The 20,426-nt window shown below is 38.5% G+C and overlaps 1 protein-coding gene across 1 annotated transcript; it reads left to right on the forward strand.

Moving 5' to 3' along the window:
- Positions 1-6,840: 6,840 nt before the first annotated feature.
- Positions 6,841-18,647, forward strand: LOC108376677 (integrin alpha-PS2-like; the record flags this gene model as incomplete). The annotated part of the gene is made up of 2 exons (XM_017632905.1): positions 6,841-6,938; positions 18,521-18,647. Coding segments are annotated over 2 exons (225 nt in total), but the record flags the coding sequence as incomplete, so codon positions are not given.
- Between the last annotated feature and the right edge of the window lie 1,779 nt (positions 18,648-20,426).

The raw sequence follows: 20,426 nt of genomic DNA on the forward strand, positions 1-20,426 counted from the left end.
CCGGCGACCCTAATGCCTGGGCGTAACGACTGGTTGTTGTTGTTGAGAGGAGCAGCTTCAACAGTACATTCGTTGCGTCCAGTTTGCCACAAGACATGCAAGTACATATATATTAAATGAGTATGTATGTATGTATGTATGTAAGTGAGTGTGTGCGGCATATTGCATTTTTCACTTGCGAACAACTGCAAATCATAAATAAATGCACATCCGAGTAGTCAGCGAAATTGCTGCCGCGCGGTGATTTGTTGCACATTGCCATTAATGGACTGGCTGAAGCCAACAACAGCCGGCAGCAGCAACAAATGACTGCAAATGTTTGCTACCGCTGCTGGGAATATTTAGTCTGCCAGAACTTCTTTCTCAACTAGATAGATATCCCCGCTGCACTCCACTCCTGTTAAATTTACAACACCCCTACAACAGCAAAGCAGCCGTCGCCGTTGCCGCCACCACCATCATCACCGCCGCCGCCGCCGCCGCGATGCTACCGCTAATTTGTGGTCGAGGCGCGGCGGCTGTTGCCATCGCGCAAACAGCCGTCAAAATCGCGCAGCGGATGCGCAAATAAAATTATATGCTTTGTAGCAATGCTGCAATTGTTGGCTGCCTATATGCCGCCATTGCCATTCAGTGAAGCGGGTGCCGCCATAAGAAAAATAAAAATTACAACGAAAGTGGAAAAATAGCATTAAAAAGCAATATAGTAACAAGGCGGTGTGGAGCGTGCGCACGCATTTGCATAGTTTTCGCATAAAGTGCGTAGAAAATTTATGCAGAACATCTTGTCGATACACGTCCGTCCACACGGCCGTGCCGTTACGCTCTCGCTGTTTGCCGATTTGGTTTTGCTGCATTGATTTTGCTACGCAGGCTATGGCGGCGGGCTCTATGGGATGTGCAGCAAGCAGTGCCGAAACGGTGCCGAAACGGTGCCGTCACAATGCCAACTTGGCAGGCAAAATAAAATTTAATTTCAACACTTTGTATTCATGCGAACAGATATGTAGACGGTCGGACGGATGGGCGGATGATATGGACTAATATACAGACGGAAGCACGGCTGTGTTGGATCGTGCGATCAGAAGACGTGTCGATGCGCTGCGGGAGACAGCATTATAATCGCGGAAATCAATGTTTATTGAGGCCATCTATGCTATCTACAGTAGTCGGGTCTCGGGAATGTCGAAATGGACGCCTAATTTCCATTCTGAAAATTTTTGATGACACTGAAAATAATTTAAGGAACTATGTATCTTGGAACCTAGCTTAAAGACATTTTAAGAAATCAAATTTGTTTTAGTGTTTGCCCTATTGCATCTCAGAGCTGGCAAAACTACATCCGAACAGTGTCTTGTGTTTAGTTTAATCAGATATATGAAAATAATAATAGCTTCTTCAGAGCAGGAAGGGTTAAGCGCAAGTAAGATTAAAGAATTCACTTGAACGCGAACTTCTTCCCTTTGCCCTGAAAGGCATTGCCGGCTTGACTAAGCCTTTATCAGCCAAATTCAGTAGTTAAAGAATAATTATGGGTAAAGGCCCAAACGCCGATTTCTACAACTGCATAATCAAAGTTCGATCCTGAACTTCTCCCTAAATTACAACTTAGCATAGGAGTTCTAAGGGTCGCCAGAACATAGCTAAGGCCTTAGGAAATTTTGTGCTATAAAAATAATCGTCCCAGTAGATAAGGCAAATCAAAGCGAATTAAATAGGTTATTCGCAATTAGAAGATCAGTAAAATACATCCAAGATTTTGATGATTAATATTAGCAACCGAATAACTTGAACAAAGGACCTGCGTACAAACACCCAGACTCACAGCAATTTTGTGCACAGTGATTGCGTAGAGGTTTCTTTATGTAGGTGGTGCTGTGCTAGCTCGTTACCCTCAAATGACTTCAGAAAACCATGACTATACTGTTTTACGAGGAATTCCTCTCGGAACCACGATCAAGGTTATTTCGTGAGCAGACAGCGCTTTCTTATCTCGTAAAAACTGACCTATAAAAAGTTGATTGAATAATATTCCTAACAAGCTCGAAAAGGTACTACGGTACGCAGGCGCATTCTGTTTCCCAGGAGCGGATTTCCTTGGGTCTATCCCTACATGCTCTTAAACCTTTCTAGCGAATACTAGAAGACTATTAAGTGAATTTCTACTAGGCTGTCTAAGCCCGCTTCGAGGCTTACACTACGATGCCTTATTTGTCTTTATTATTGTCTTCTGTAACGCGTTGACTCTGTGATGGAATGGCTCCCAATCTCTTACAGCCTTGGTAAACTTCGTTGCAGATAATATCGGCCACTATAATACCCATTTAATGAACTTCATCACATTTCGTTTCAACAGAATTACAACAATAAGGCAGAAAATTAAAAGTGTTAAACTCGGAAGAACTATCACAGGCGGATGGTCTAAATTTAAGGCTAGGGATATAACACCACCTCTTAGAGAACGGAGAACTATTCTGTCCAAATCACAATTACTAGATAGATAAGAGATATTTAGTACCTTGCATAACTAATACGTCCCACTGTGTCGCGTGTGCGCACGCTATCTGACTGCGTCCGACCGTACCTATGTAACTATGCCGTGTATTTGTAGTGTTCGCTTGCATCGTTAACAGCCATCGAATCGCGTGCAGTGTATTCATCTGCGGATTAAACATTCATTTCAGCGCGCCTCCAAACGATATGCAAACAGTTGTTGCTTTCCTCTATTTTCATACTTTATTGGCTATTTTTATTGTTGCGGGTTTTGTTGTTCCGTTGTTTTTTTTTTTACTGTGTTTGTCTATTTTCCTTTCCCATTTTTTTCCCTTGCGGTTCATTAATATAACTTTGTACCGCAATCAGCGCGTAATCGGCGCGAGCCGGGCAAGTCAATCCGCCGCACAGCTAAAAGCGCCATAAAAATGCAAATTCATGTTTATTAGCTGAGCTGCACTCAGTGCACATGCAATTCACACACAATGCGATCGGATCGCTTCCTCCACCAACGGGGAAGGCAGACAGCCAGCCATCCAGCCATTCACCCAACTGCGTTGATGTGCTGTGCGTGGTGGCTCGAGGCAAGTAAAACGAAAGCCAAGAGAAGGTGGAGGGAGGGCGGCAGTAAAAGACAGATGTGCGCATTTTGCTTGGTGGATGCTGCATCTAACTGCCTGGCTGACTGGCCGGCTGGCTGGCTGGCTGGCTAAGTGCTGACTTCTACTTGCCTCCTGGATAGCTAGTAGTAAGCTGACGAAGTGTTAATGAAATTCTTGAGTGCGGCGCATCAGCTGCGGCCGTCGGACGATGGTGGCGCGTTCGCTTGCGGCTTTTGACTTAAGTAGCTGCTGCATTGGCACTTAACGTTGTGCGCTAATTCACTTTCAGTTGCATCTGCATCAATAGCTCGGTCGTTTGTTGTTGCTGCAGTTGTTCTTAGCTCTTAAGTGCTTAATGTGCAATATATTGCCGTTCAATGTCAGCACTTCTAAATATACATACATATGTACATACGTGCAACAAAAATCATATGAATGCGTATAATTATGTTCATGTATAAATATTTACAGTAATTTTAAAATATGCAAACACGAATTTTTATACGACCGCTTGTTGGACTGCGCATGCGCCAGCGTCCAACATCATGGTCAAAGGCAAGGCATGACAGAGCAGCGGTTGATGAATGGTCGAGCGCATGCGTTAACGTCAAACTGCCGTCGCATTGCCGCCAAGCGGTCATTGGCGGACACACCGGAGGCGCTGCCGGTACCCAAATAGTTTAGAATAACTACCTGAGTGACTGATGTGCGCATGAGTGGCTGGCTGGCTGCGCAATAGGTGTGCACAGCATGTTGACAGTGACGTAAACTACGTGCAAGGCATAGCCAATTGCACGCGTTAATCGCGCGCTTTGCCAGTTGTTTTGCAAAATCAGTGCGAAATGACGCGCAGGGCCGCGCCGGACGCCGCCGGACGGAATAGTGGTGACGACGACAATGTCAACTGCTTTATTCATAGCAATTTTTTATTGTGTCAATTTTGCGTGATGTCGCCGAAACGGAAAGGAAATGCGCAAGCAGCGTAAGCGCATGTGCGCAAACTGTGGGGCAAAATAAACGCATATGTACACTAACCAGAATTTGTTTCCGTACAGTGTTTTTTTAATATTTGCAATGTTTTTCGTAATGAATTTTCTCGTTAATTTTTAATGGAAATATAGTTCATTTTGCATTAAATGGTGTATAAATTAATGATTCAAAGTTTTTACAAAATTTAGGAAAATTTGACAAATTTTCACCAAATTCAAATTTTTAAACAAAATGTTGTTTTTTTGAGAATTTTTTTTGCTGATTATGTTGGTCATTTTCTCCATGTAACGGACGCGTGATATTTTTTTTGTATAGGAAAAAATCAACGGTAGTTTATAGCCACTTAAAACTTGTACTTTATTATACTGAAATTGAGTGAGCTACAAAACTGCATACTCAAAAAAATTCTAAAGCATTTTGTTTAAAATTTGAAAATTTTGGTGAAAATTTGTCGAATTTTCTTAAATGTGGTAAAAACTTTGAATCATTAATTTATACGCCGTTTGATTAATGAAAAAAATTTATTACGAAAAAGATTGCAAATATTAAAAAAAAACACTGTACGGAAACATTTTTTGTTGAGTGTACATTAAGGCGAGTCAATTTGTATGGGAGATTTTTTCGACTATGCGCGTATAGCACAGATGGATTCTACGTGCAATTCTTAGTAAATTTTCCCAAGAAACCATGGGTCGAAAATCAATTTGTAGTTTGCCAAATTGCGAAAATAGATTTCTTCGCATTTTGCTGTAGTGTAGTAAAAAAGTGCTTAAATTTTGTATAAAAACATGCTATAGGGAGTTTTTTGGTATGAGGAATCCATTTCTGCCCTTATTTTTTTTCTTAAAAATCCCACTAGAAGGCGCAACAGTGAATCTCTTCACATTTTCTTCGAAACGAATTTTCGCAATTTGGCAAACTCCAAATTGATTTAGAATCATGATTTCTTCGGCAAATTTGCTTAGAATTACGCGAAGAACCCTGCCATGCTATAAGCGCATAGTCAAACAAAACTGACCCGCCATAACATACATACATATATACCTAGGTACATACATATGTAGAGTCTGCATAAATATAAAAACAAAAAAGCAAAAGCCCTCAAGCTTTGTGAATAAAAATTCATTTATTTTTTCTCTTGTTGCTGAGTTCCGCTGTCTTTATTGGATATAATGACTGCTGATAAATTTTCTCTTCCTTCCTGTCTACACATAATTTTCGACTAACAATCAAATAGAAGGATTAAGTAAATGCTTCATACGCTTGAAAGGTAATGCTAGTGAAGATGTTTATGCGATTTTGTGTGGCTTTGTTTTAAGGTTTGTTGCACTGTGTACTTATATACTTAATTGTAAAAATTTAAACGCACTTTTTCACAAAAACTGTATTTATATAATTTGTTACGTATTTGCACATATTTGTTGGAAATTTTTTTTTTTTAACGACCATACCTGTAGATGAGGTTAAAATCAAATTTTAGCTTAACCTTTAACTGGACAAGAGGTCCTACGGTCGTTTTTATTTCATCTCGAAGAAGAGTGCTATGTTCGTTAGGTATCAGTTTTAGACGTTGTGAGACCCTATGCCCAGGCTAGAGTTACGAAGAAAATCATGTCCATACATAAAGGTTAAAAACAAATTATAATTTCTGTCGCTAGCATAAGTTTTAGTTAGAATAAACAAATAAACACACTCATCTAAATGAAATTAAAGCTATTTTTCAATTTTAAAAGGACATTTGTGTACCAAAATGCCCTTTATAAAGTGAAACTTATTTAAAGTGAACTTTAGGTAAACTTTAAGATATAATGGCATTCATCTTAAAACATGATTTTAGTTGCTAAAAGCCTGTATTTAATTAGTCTACAACGACAAGTTCATTACGATAATTCAAAGACGAGAAAACAAATTCTAAAGATGAAAATAATTTTTCTAAGTAATTTATGTGGAAAATAGAAATCCGCAATGCGCAACCTTTTAAACTTAATATTAGTGGTTGCGCTTTTAACAGGCATCTTTAGACATCCCCCGGAGGTATTGAAGAGGGGGTTTAAAAAAGAAAATTAGTCATTTTTTTTTTTGAACCAGTCTAATGTATGTATATAAAAGAGCAATATAAAAGGTTGTCTTAGATGGTATGTTTGATTTACATAAAAATCTTTGAAACGTTTTTTTTTTTAAAGCGACGACCGACACCTCCACAACTTTCTGAGTTAATTAAAGCAATTAAATTTTTATTTATGAGACACACTTTTTTTATGGGGGCCAGCATGGGCGACTTATCTCATTTTTGATCAAGTCGACTCTTGATGCTTAACCCCACAGTAAACACGGTGAGAATTAATATATATGTAGCATATAAAAACCTTTAATAAGAACATACATTTTTGGGTCGCTTCCTATTTTTATTTATTTATTTTTTTGCTGCTTTTAATGTGAGAATTGTTTGAAAAAAATATAATTCAAATTTTATAAGTATTTATGTAAATATATATGTACGAACATAGTGAATTTGAAATTCATGTTACCATTTATCTGTAGCACGTAGTTCGCAATCAATGTTCACCATCAACGCTTCAAATCAACAGTTACAGAGATTAGCCAGCAAAGTTTTTTGCCCCCCTTTTTTCTAACTACAAACTTTCAATCACATAAATTAAGACTTAATTGCGCTTACGCTTTCAATGTACACCAAAGTGTGTAATTAAGAAGAAATGTTAAATTTTATCTCTAATCACATTTGCATATCTTACAGGAAATCATCGCAACACCTATGGCGACGTTATCGAACGAAAATCCTATCAATGGCTCGGCGCTACAGTGTCCACCAGTCGTGACAACGATTTGATTGTGGTGAGTAAAATTAAAACAAAAAAACAAAAAAAACGGCAAAATAGTTTTAATGAAAATTTATATGCAAAAAGAGTATTTAAATTGTATAAATTGCAAAATGCGAAAGTGACTTCATTAAAGACGAATTAAAGCAAAAGCGACGTTGCACAAATGAGACTCGCACTGACAGTTTCTTCGAAAGCTGCGCGGAAAACCTCGTACGCCAGCGAAAATTGGGTTTACGACATTGACAAATAAAGACGATATTTAACGATGCCAGTTACTTTATTTTATGTACATACATACTTGCACTTTCGTTTCCAATGGCGGCAGCGCGACTACTAAAAATGGTTGGGCGGTAAAAAGCGGCGGCATTGCTTAACACGGCAAGCAGCGTAAGCGATTTGTGGCGTACAAAAGCGCTGACAGTTTTAGTAGATTGCTAAAGATTAGTCATGCCAATGGACTTGCAACTAACATACATAGGTACACATTAGGCTGGTCCAAAACTTTTTTTTTCAGTCACACCTCCAGAACTGATGAATATCAAAAATAAGAGGGTCGGCATTTTTTTTATTTTGTATGGAATCGTGTCGCCGTGCTTCGAATCGCTATAGAATCGTTAAAAAGAAATATTTTTTTAATCGAATAAGAATATTTCTCTTCAGAGATTTAAAAAAAAAAAAATAAAACAATGACGCATTTTTAACTTTAAAATTTTACTAAATATTTTTTTCAAAATTTTTTTTTATTATGGGTTCGTAACCCCAACAAGTATGTTTTGAAGAAATACAATTTTTGAATGGAAATATTTTTATTCGATCAAAAAATATTTATTTTTAAAGATTTTAGAGGAGTTATGCGAAAAAATTTATTTTCTCCTAATAAAATACACGGTCAAATATTAGCCGGCGATACGGTTAAATTTTAACCGATTTTAAAATAAAAAATACGGATCTACTTATTTTCGATTTTCTACAATTCTGTGGGGTTGCAGCAAGAAAATTCCGTGAAGCTTACTTTCTTGTGTATTTTTGGACCACCCTAGTACACATTCAAGTATACATAACCTTATATCCATGTTGCGTCCATATGTATGTATAATTTGTGTACGTCTGTGACCGCCGACTGACAGACAGCCGGCCCAATATGAAACTGCTGAACTAGTTTCGATAATTTGTGGTCGCTGTGTGACGTGAGTGTTAATGTGTAGACACATATACATCCATACAGATCTACGTTTGCTTGCTGTAAACGTAGATGTTGGCCATTATCATCGCTGTCGATAAACCAACAACCGTAGCAATTGGCGACAGCTTAAACGAAAAATATTGAACTGAAACATGAAAATCACGTCAAGACCAAAGAAGTTGGCCATTGAACGGGAACAAGTGGGCGCCGCAACATAAAGCCAGTCAACCTGTAGCAAGTGGGTGGGCGAATAACAAACACAAATATACGTACATATGAACATATTTATGTGTGTATGCACACACATACTTACATATATGCGGTTATGTGTCTAATGCGAGCGCTAGTTGATCGCGAAAGCCACTCGGCGCGGGCGGGCCAATACGATATGCATTTATTTTCTACACAACTTAAGATTTCTTTTTATGTTTGTTTACTTGTAGTATTAGTAAAAACACTGTATGCGGGAGAATGTTAGAATGAAAAGTGAATTTTCGAAGCCATGACTCCAATTTGAGCTGCTAGGGAATTTGGTAAAGGGGAGAATTTTTAAATATTTTAAGTAAACAAGACTTGAAAGTATGATAATAAAATCAAATTAGCATAGCAATATATGTATGTATAATAAAAATTTCCACTCCCCCTCTCCACCATCTTCCATTTATAATTCCGCTGTGACGTTAAGGCGTATAGTCGTTATGCTGGGTATGCAAGTATAGTTGCACGGCTATACTCAATTCTGACTCTTGCGTCCTCGTTCGCGCACTCTAGGCAACGTGAGCAACCCATGTGCGAGCTGCGGTAACCAATCCGGTGGTCGCGGCAGAAAAAAAGGGTGCTTCAGTGGGGCCACTCCGACTTATTTGATTTAAGGGCTCACTGAAGTCTTCAGCGTCTGTTCACCAGTAGGTGCCGCTGCAAGCGGGTGTCTGTCTTGGAGCAAGCGGCTCGCTATTTAAACGTGTATTCGGTTGCTAAACCAAAAGAGGGGCCACCAACAAGAACACCTACATGCACTCTGGCACAAGGGCGACGCTTCTCACTTTACAAGCACACGTGGCCACCTTCTGCTCATCACATCCCGAAACCGAGTTTACATCATTTGGGTTTAAAGGACATAAAGGAATCTTGGAAAACAAAGTGGTAGATATCCTCACCAGGAAAGGGGCTTCATAGAGATTCATAGGCCCAGGAATATTCATCGGTCTGCCGTGGAGTTCCGTTAGGCGAAATTAATATATCTAGCTTGAGATATGTTTATTTTTCCAAACCTACTGGTCTGGGATTTAAATCCGAAACTACCTCAATGGTCATCGGACAGACTATCAAACGATGTATGGCTTAGAGGTCAGACTACGTGGCCGTTCTAAAAGTCTTAAACAAGGCCATACGTCATGGTTGGGTTTAGATAGGAGTTCCAACTTAGCCTCTTACCAATGACAATTTCAAGATATTTAACTCCGTCAGAGTATTAACTCGCTCTCCCTCAAAGACTTGGAGGAGCGCATCTCATAACGTCTGACAACAGACTAAGGTAAGGAAGAAAGAACACCTGCCTATAAGCATCCTCTTAAAAATCAATGCTAAGTTTTTTTTACCGAGTTTCTACACCAATTTGTGGTGTGCGTCGTTATGCCGTTACACAAATGGAGCGATCTACAATTTTACCCCGCCTCCGAATGTCAATTAGTTTTTGGGAGAAGCTTTTTCAAGACAAAAATACTCTCGGAGGTTTGCATTGTTTGCCGCTGTAAGAAAACAACTTTTACTGATTCAGATGCTTCTCGGACCGGGGACCAGTACGGATCTCTAACTACTCAGCCTCAGAGGACCACCGTATGGCCCTAATATTAACGATAGTGTTGCCCAGGGACGATGTAATATCGCGCTCAAGAGCTGAGATGTCTATGCCTCTTTGGATCAATATCTGAAAGATAAAATCATAGACAGTATTATCAAAAGCCCCCTGCGATACCTAAGAAAGCCCACAGAGCAACTCCCATAGACTCGAGGTTCGTTTCGACCTTGCAAACCCTTTTCTATATGGCGGTATGGTCCAACGGAGTTTTAAATTTCAATTTGTCCCTAACAGTTTTTGGAAGGTCTTACATAAGAATGAAATAAGTTAAATTAACAAATCTGAATGGTTTAGGCGGATCAGTGGACCAGTTGCCTTATTTAGTAACATATATGACGGATACCTGCTTTTAATTGAACGGTATATATTCCCAAGTATAATAAGCCTTAAATAGATAGATAAGCGCATCGACGATATCATCAATGCTTCTCTGAAAAAAAATGCAGGAAAGATACTACCATCATCTGCGGCTTTCAGCGGTTTAAAGGACTCTAGAGTCCTCCATTCATTGTTCCTTTCCAAGATGGAGCCAGATCTGCTATGACTTCTTACTCTGTGGAACCCATGTTCCAGGGAGGCAGGTGTCAACCGATCTTGCTACGTTGACTGTTACAAACAACCGTTATAATACATCAAATGTACAAGTGAGCAGGGGTATTTTATAATTTATGTAAAGTCTCAGCATTTCGTTAAGTCTATTCCTACTATCATTCCATGGAATATGCCATTTTTAAAGACTTCGTTCTAAAAAAACTCTTTTGGGGCACGTCAACCACTAAATACCGCAAACATCCATTGCTCAATCAGCAACGTTCACCTACCACATTGGCTACATAAGCCAACATTGCAAGCGTGTCGATATTCGATTTCAGCTTTTCAATAAAGTTTCATGCGTTTGCATTTCAAATTATTTAGTTTTCCACTTATCATACATATGTATGTATACTAAGGTGGTGCAAAAATACATGCGGGCGAAAAAAGTTTAAAATTTTTAGCTTTCACTGCCTAGGATTTTTCTAAATGGAAAAAAAGAAATCCCGTATTTTTTGTTTAACAAAACTTTATATAGAACTGAATCAAAGCCCATGAAGTTTCCCCCAAAGAGAGCAATAGTTAGTATTAAAAAAATTGTAAAATCAAAAATTGAGTGTTATTATTGGAAGTCTCCTGATGAAAAGCAGAGATTTCCGGTCGAAAAATATTGATTTTCAAGAAACAGTTCTAAATACAGTTCTAAATACATTTTTTTTTCAACAAAAGAAACGGGTATTCTTTTTTTCCATTTAGAAAAATCTTAAGGAGTAAGAGCTTAACATAAACATTTTTTTTGAAGCACCCTAATGTGCACACATGCTACATACATATAGAGATATGTATATATTTCTTACGATTTTCATTGGTTTTCTTTAGCTTAACTTCATTTGCTGGTTTTATGTAGCGCTTTTGTTAGCCTCGCCGTAATCTTAATGCCCGCCTTGGTTGGAAAAGCCACAAATTAAGGCACACAATTGACGTTTAGTAGATGCCTCGCGTCAGATTAAGGTGTGCCAATTGCCGCATTGATTTCTTGATTTCTTAACTTCACACACATTCTAATTTTTCTTTTTTTTTTGTTGACTTTCAACTACTCACAACCTGTGCAGCATTAAAGCTTAAACGCTTTTTAATTGTAACCGCACACAGTCATCGTTGGCGATGGGGGTTATTTATGTGCGAGTCAAAAAATTTATTGGCGCCGCAGAGTGAATTGACCTGTTTCGAATGGGGCGCAATTGGAATGTATGTGTGTAGGTGTTAGTTTGTTTGTGTGTGTGTGAGTGTATTAAATTTTCTAGTTTTATTCATTCGCTTTGTAATTACCAATTAACTTTTTTTGTGGCATTTTTATCGGATATCCCCCCCTTGTGCGCTCCTTCACGAGCGTTGAGCGCCAAGAACTTGCGCGCGTGTTCATGTTTCCCACTAACGCTATGTATGTGGGAGGAAGGAAGCACCTTGCTGTGTCAGGTGATGATGACCTGTTGCGTTGTACGCTTTCAACGCCACCGACTCCAGTTAGTCCATTGCTTGCGGTTGCCAAAGGGAGTGTTTTTACTCTGAGATGCGTGGCCTTCAAAAATTTATTGACAGCGCGAAATCGATTCAATTTCGTTGAGGTTTATGGGTTAGCACTAAGTTTTTTATGTAATACACTCATACCTAGGGCATGTGTGTATTGCAAGGAGGACTTGAATATGTTCTCTATTACATGCATACATACATAGTGATTAGTATGCACGAAAACTCGCTGTTTGCTGTGAGCTGTTTGCTCATTTAGTCATTTGATGACTCTAGGTCAGTTTCTGGCAGTTATTTGCAACATTTTTGCAGCAGGGTCAGCATTTAGTGTTACTTACTTTATGACTTGGAAAGTCAACGTGCATGAGGTATTTAGGTCAGGCTCATAGTATTTAATGCGTTTGTTCTAGGTGGAAGTGTATAAATTATGGTGCTTTGGTAACAGTAAATTTAAATACACTTATTAGAGCATTTAATGAGAAAATTTCCTTCATTAAATACTAGTCAATAAAGCAACCAAAACAAATTGATTTAACCAAAAATTAAGAAGCAGTACGGTGACGAGATCATCTTCTCTCTCACTGTCAGGCTTTCGAAAGATCGCGCCTGAGCTAACTTGGCTAAATTTTCTTCTCCTCACGGAAGCAAATGGAAGATCAAAGAAATAGCGAATGCTTAAACTCGCTAAAAATGTTATCATCGTTAAGCTTTAAGCATCAATATCTAAATTATTTCATATCACTAATTAAAATCTTAGCACTTATACCCCCAGCTAACCTAACCTAGATAAGTTGGCTAGCCACTGCGGGCTTTCGCAGAGGTCGCTAAGGTCCATAGCGTTACAGATAAACTACGACCACATTAGACAGCTAATCAAGCACTAGAAGCAATGTTGAAGAACGTCGTAGTCTTCTTGCGGCGGCTTTCAGATTAGGCAGAAAGCCTGTGCCCAGCAAATTAATTCGCAGTATGTTAAAGGCAGGATACTCGCAGATAATATGTTCCACTGTCTCCTCTTTCGTTCTGCATCTACTACTGGTATTATCATTGGTCGGAGCAAGTTTAAAGGCATGCGATGCCAGGAGACAATGTCCCGTTAGAGTACACACAAGTAGTCAGCGCCCTCCCTCTTGAGGATAGAAGAAACTTCGTGGACGTTATGTCATAAGCTCTGCAAATAATTCTAAATATTTTGCAACCTTGTGATCTCCAACTAGACCCGAACTGGGCGCCAATTAGCTCCGAACTATTGTCGAAATGGTCCCGAAATGGTCCTGAACAAGCCCCGTGCCTTAAGACTTAAACAATTTTTTCGCACTTATAATTATTATGGAAAGACTTTTATGATATAGGTCTCAAAATAAAACTCCTTGAAGACTTAAATATATTTATCTCGCTAATAATTATTTTATTATATAAGTCTTAAAATAATAGTTATCGATGACTTAAAAAAATTTTTCTCACATATAATTATTATCAAAAGACTTTTATAATTCTTCCGAAAATTTTGATGACTTTTTTAAAACTCCACCATGCGACAATTATTATCTTGGGTCTCTGCCTAATATTTATACTTTAACATAATCAAACCCACACAATTCTAGTAACTCGTAGGCTTTAAATTTAAATTATATGCTGGATGTAATAAAAATCCTTTTTGAAATTGAGCTTAAGATTTTATCAGCAAAATTAAAATAAATGTAACTAGGGCAAGTTAATGTGAATTTCGGTGCTTCTAAGTCATTGAGCTTGGAAAAACTCAAAAGGAGTACAATCAATAGGTCTAAGGAATTATTAAATATCGCCCTGTTTTAAACACTTCAATGACTTGAATTTCCCGATAATCGCTTTAAAGGGAAAATCGTGCTCCCTTTAAATAAAAAGATGCACATTTTCTGAAGCAAAAATTTCTTTGTAAACAAATTTTCTAAACACTGTATGATCGTGCACTTATTTCAATACTTCAGAGTACCTTATCCAGCCTATCTATTTTTAATACGTTCAATATTGTCCATTGTTCCATTGAATAGTAAGAAAATCACGATCCTCTCTGTTGACGTTTTGTATAAGAAATCAAAAATAATTTTGCAACAACACAATCGTCATCGGATCGCAGTCGAATTATGTTGATTTTTATTGCGATTGTCTCTTCTGTTATTATTATTATTTTATTGTTTTATTCGCTTTGGTAGCTTGTCGCCTTTATCTCTCAAATACATACATATTTAATCCATTGGTCAAAATGGTCCAATATATCTTCCACTCAAATCGACTCGACTCGACTCGCCTTGCCATGCCTTTTGTGGGCACTGGCTGATGGCCAAGCTGGCTGGCTGCTTGCCCGGTTGCCGTTGTGCTTTTAAGCGCGCATGCGCACATTTAAAATGTTTGCCCGTAGTGTTCCATGCTCCTTTGCGGCTGTGCTGTGGTCCACATTGTTATGGACTCGTAAGTCTTCATCTTTAGTATGGCGTCGTTTATTTTCCTTTTTTGTGTTGAGTAGTAGGTGTTCTTGTTTTATTTTTTTAACTGGCTGGCTTGCTGACAATAGCCACATAGCTGACAACCGCCAATGCATAGAAGTGTATGCATGAGTATGTATGTATGTATGTTTAGATACACATGAATATAATACACTACCTTTTAGTGCGGCATTTATGTATGTGCCCTGCTACCTTAACCTTTTCATGCCACAAATGGTCAATATGACTTAAGCTTCGTGTGCAAAAAAAAAAAATAAAACAAAAAAAAGATGCCGAACAGAAGAAAAGACTTGAGCAGCGCACAAATAACTTCAGCTATCTTTTGTGTTCGTCTTATATTTATTTCTTTAATCTTTTTGTAATTGTGATCTTAAGATGCGCAAATGTGTTGTGGTGTCCTGCAAACAACTTATTCTCATAGCTTTGTGATCTACAATAAAAAAATATTAAATGGTCACCGCCAATAAGAGTACAGTGGCTTGAATTGACTATATAGGGGGAGCTTGGAAACTTTAAGAATTGGAATTTTTTTTTGTAACTACATATCGTCACCAGAGTGGAAAATCGACCTATCTTGGCAGCCAGTTCGAAAACGCTCTATCTCAGAAAGCCCTTCTTCAGAATTTCTTTGAAGAAAGCCCTATCTAAGATGCGAAATTCAGACATCGCGGCGTGTAGGCAACTCCTTTTAGTGGCGTCGAAAGCGGCTTTGAAGTGTACAAATAGGTGGTGAGTGTCAATCCTTTTCTCTCTCAAGATATGGCGTACGGTGAATATCTGGTCTTTGGGGGATTTGCCATGTCTAAAGCCGCTCTGATAAGGTCCAATCAGTTTGTTGACGGTGAGCATCAGTCTTTCACACAATACACTCGATAAGACCTTGCAACCTATGCTTAGTAGGTTGATCCCGCGGTAGTTGTCGTGTATGGCGGGATCGCCTTTTTTTGTGGGTTGGGCAGAGCACACACTTATATTCCAGTCGTTCGGACATGCGTTGATCTGACCACATTTTGCATAAGATTTGATGCATGCACCTTATCAACTCCTCGCTTTCGTACTTGAATAGCTCAGCTGGCAAGCCGGCAGCTCCAGCAGCTTTGTTGTTTTTCAGCCGCGTAATTGCTATTTGTACCTTGTCATACTCAGGCGGTGGAATATCGACTCCATCAACGTCGACTGTGGGCTCGGTTTCGTCTTCTCCACTACATTCACTGCTGTTGCCATTCAGGAGGGTGGAGCGATGCTTGTAGTGTTTCCTTGTAGCTGCCTAGGATAAACAAACCATTTGGATACCCTAATGAATTAACCTATTTCGAAATCAGTAGCTTCTGATAGATCCGCGTTACCATGTGTCTTCCTGTTCTGTTTAGTGGAGTTCTATTCTTACCCGGAAAAACTTGCCGTATGTTTGCCTAGAGCTCAGTGTTCCGTATTGGTAGCTATTCTGAATTATTCTCTTCTTGAGTTCTCTTCATATCTAGAAAGTCCGTATACCTGACCAACTGTTTATAGACAGTCCAAGACTACTTGCGGGTTGCGTAGTCCACCATATTCATAACCGCCTCTTTCAAGTGAAGTGATATAGGAATTAGGTTGAGGATAGCTTTTTGCGCATCTACTACTCCTGATTGGCCACCCGGAAATCTCTCTAAGCTATTCTCGGGGAACTAGATCCAAGAGACCACTGATTGAAGTAAAACTGAAAGTGAACCAGATCAGTGGCATTTCCCGTCTGGGTATTAGTAGTTGCGAAGTGAAAAAAGTTGCCCCACTGGTGGATCTATGAAATCGCCTTACTGAGGATGGAGAGCTGGAGCCTTTACAATTAGTTAAAACGAGACGGTTCGTGGCTTACCTTCAAGGCGGCCTTAAGAAATTTCGGGGGAACTATTAAAATAGACCTACTGTTAAGAGGGCTTCATGTAGTTTATCTATCTATTAAAACAAGAACTCATGGAAGATTGTCCGCAACAACGTTGAGGAAGTCTGGGAAGCCAACCGGTTATGAAATGTTTTATCAGAGTTTTCTATTTATCTCAATTATGTTCATCAGGAAGATAAATTGCAACTGAAGCTCATCTAGGGACAAAATGCTGGATTTTCTGTTCAATGCGGACCTCCCTGGTTATACCATGGTACAGAGCACCTTCGATCCTGGCTACCACAGCAAGGTGGCTAAGGACATAGGTTCCTGGGTTAGTTGATATTTTCCTAAGAGGGCTTCAAGAGGCATCTGAAATTGTATAAATTAATCTTGGTGCGTACTTAAAGCGTGGACAATGGCGACGGTTGCTTTTCATATCGAAGAGAATTAGAGCTATTCGAGGAACTATTACTAGGAATTTTTCTTGATTTTGGCGTAGCATTTAATCATGTTTTATTTTTTATACTTTTTATTTATTTACATCTATTGGACTTCATACGTCTGCTCTTGAATGAGATAAGAAACCGTTAAGAGTAGGTGCAGATTCAACTCTTCACTTCAAAAGATATGAACCTCCATCTGAGCTAACTTTTCACTTGAATAAAATTGTTTATCTACGTTTTATTAGTGAATTTCTCAAGGCGTATTTATAAAAGGCGGTGTTACTAGATCAGCTGATCTTGATCACGGTTCGAAAGTCAAGTTGAAAAGTTTCGTTTCAATTTCCACACACATTCTTACAGAGTTTAATAGTTTATGCCGCCAAATCAAAAATAAAATACATGTAAATTTTTGTTTTTGCAGCCCTGCTATCACCTTATATTAATTCGCCTTGGAATTTCTATTCAGCGAGTCTTCCTAACCGACACACTGTGCGCACGTCAACGCTATTGTTAACCGATCAACGTCTTTTCAACGGACTGTTCTATTTCTGTTTGGTAAAATGGAGGAATAAATATTGCGAAAAAATTGTGTATGCGCTTCAATGCATGCAACGTGCGCATAACATGACGGCAATGCACACCAGTACTACCCAACCAACCAACCAAGAAAAAAATAAAATAAAAATAAATAAAAAGGGAAGCACAGACAAAAAATTGCAAGCGACTGACGGCTAAGTTTGGAGGGAGGCATAAATGTACATGTGTAGATATGTACAAACATGCATACGAATAGTGTATGCGCACAAAAAAGCGCTTTCCCAAATATTTTCAGACATGAAGTGCTTAAAATTCACTAAAGAAATGCCACACAAACAAAATAAAAACAACAAAAACTCCAGCGGCGAAATGCCGAGGACACATAGCCAACTGCCAACCGCTAGAGCACAGAGTACTTAGTTTGTAGCCAGGAAATGGCAGCAGATCGCCTCGCCAGCGCAAAGTGAGTGGTAAACAATAAATGCGCAAAACGCTTCTCACTTGTGCTGTCGTCCCAGGCCGAGGCTTGGTGGGTCCAAGCGCGCATGGCCAGTGAGGCCACTTACATAGATATGTGCTATGTCGGTAGGTGATGGTGCTAGAAGTGCGCCTGTGTGTACATGCGCATGAGTGCTTAAGCCTGTCTTTAGTTCGGCCTTTTGTTCAAATGCGTTTCAGTTTTGTTTTTTTTTGTCTCTTTTTATTTGCCCATTTTTCGTTTGGCCCATATAAGGCGCGGATGCGTAGCTTAAGCATTTGTGCATTTCAACTGCATTTGGTATAAGTATTGTATAAATTTGTAAAAGTAATTGCCATTGCCCGATATGCACATAAACAAACACGCAAGCGATTTTATGCAAAAGCGCACACACAAACCGGCAGTGAAGTTTTTGCTGGGGAAATCTATTTTGAAAGAGTTGAAAAATTGCATTGCTTAGCTTCCAGGCATTGCATTGAATTAGATTTCTACGTCAGTTTTGTTGTTGACGGCTCGTCTAAACAGTTCTGCTGCACTTGACACGTACTCTCTAAACAAAAAATATATACTTTCACATTATTGTAATTACGATTTATGTATGGAAATTAAATTTTATCTGCTCATGAATTTGTTTTATTTTCGCATATGTTTATGTACGATATTTATGAACTTTTTTTTATTTTTTTTTTAGGCTTGCGCTCCACGTTATGTCTTCCATACAATGACACCAAATAAATCATTGCGTTATGATCCAGTCGGTACGTGCTTCACATCCAGGAATTTTACGCATTTCAATGAAGTCTCGCCATGTCGCACAAGTGAGTATTCAAGCGTAAAAGTATTGATAGTCAGAAGAAAGATTGATTAAGATTATTTTTAGCTGCATTTAAAGTGCGCAGTTTATTTTTAGTTAATTTGCATTTCCTTTATTGGTTGTTTGTAAAACGAATTTTCAAAATTATGGAATACACTTGACTACATCAGATTGAAATAAAGTATTTAAAGGTGAGCTAGATTAGTCTGGCTTACAAGATTAAATACTGTTGCCTCGACAAATCTCTTAACAGTATATTAGGCGTGTTTTTTTTTTTACACGCATACGCATCTGAGCTTAAAAATTGTATGGCTTGGCGAAGGCTTGTTTTTGCTTTCTTTGATCGACACGAACATTCTGTCGAATCTAAGGCCAGAATAATTTGGCTAACTATCCTTCTTTTGTACCATATTGAGGACTATTTTAAGATACTTTCAAGCTTCGTATCCAGGAAATCCACTATACTGTACATTGCTCCAAATTAGAGACGGGTACGGGACAAAAATTTCAGTCCCGATCACGCCCATCCCGAAGTTAAATTGTTTTTAACGGTTCCTTTGGGTCCTGAAATCCATCAATAAGATTAATTCACATTTCTTTTAAATAAATTTTAAATAATAAAAGATCTGGTACATTCCGGTTATTTTTTTTTCTTGCTTTTCAATATCGTGTGAATAAAACATAAAAAAGTGATTATTTCACAAAACGTTTTAGGGTATCAATGATATGATGTCCAAACACTTTGGATTTCATTAGACCACTGTAGAAAAAGTTGCCACCATACAAACTTGAAATTTGCTTGAAAGAAATATGCCACTTTTATAAAATAAATTGCTGCTGAGACATTTGACCACTTTGTTTCGTATATGGGATTATATCGAGACAGAAGGAAGAATTCAGCTGTTGAGAAATGCTGGAATTAAAACGAATACATACACTTGCTTTTTTTTACCAAACAACCTTGCAATTTTTTAAGGACTTTAAGCCTAAAGAAGACATTACAAGCCGAAGAAGGGAAGAATAGATCTCTAGGTCTCAGTCTGTAGCCAAACAACTGACTAACCGCCCTATTCCCACAACGCTGACAAAACTCAGCGGCTGACTATTGCCTTTACTACTGCGCCTAATACTATGCCGCAAATTTATTTTAAACCCTCGTATGGTGACAGTTGTCAGTGTTGTTGTTATGGCCTACTGAGTACGCGACAACGGCGAAACAACCTCATTGATTGGTTGGTTTATACATATTGTGTTTTAGGCGCAATAATTGTGACAGTAGTCATACGATGAATTTTGTCAGTGTTGTGGGAATAGGGCGGTAAGTTTCAAACTGGGGGGTACACGTTCACTGCTAGTTACAGAGAGAGAGAGCGACTCTTACATTGCGGTTTGCACTGCTCTAGTTGGCAAGCTGTAAAAATTTAACTCAAGAGGCAATCAAATTTAACTTTCTACTCTGAAACTTATGCACTGACATTTGGTTCTATGCATTTGAAGACAAGTGTAAAGTTTAAAGACAAATACGAATTTCGCAAAGCCACAAAGTCAAATCTATTTTTTTTTACCCCTTTTAAATAATGTCAATTTCAACTGAAAATTGCTCTTGCGTTTACTGAGCAAACAACCAACCGAAAGCGGTTTTTGATGGGTTTTCAATTTAGCAACATTTTAAGCAGAGAGAAAATTAAAGAAATACCTAAAACGCTTTTCTTTGTACAGAATTTTGGATGCACAAACATATGGGCATTTCCCAAAAAAGGTAAACCGAAAATGCAAGTAAATG

The sequence above is a fragment of the Rhagoletis zephyria genome, unplaced genomic scaffold (assembly GCF_001687245.7).
Source record: "Rhagoletis zephyria isolate East Lansing unplaced genomic scaffold, Rhagoletis_zephyria_1.1 Rzeph_scaffold_10811, whole genome shotgun sequence".
Taxonomy (NCBI): domain Eukaryota; kingdom Metazoa; phylum Arthropoda; class Insecta; order Diptera; family Tephritidae; genus Rhagoletis; species Rhagoletis zephyria.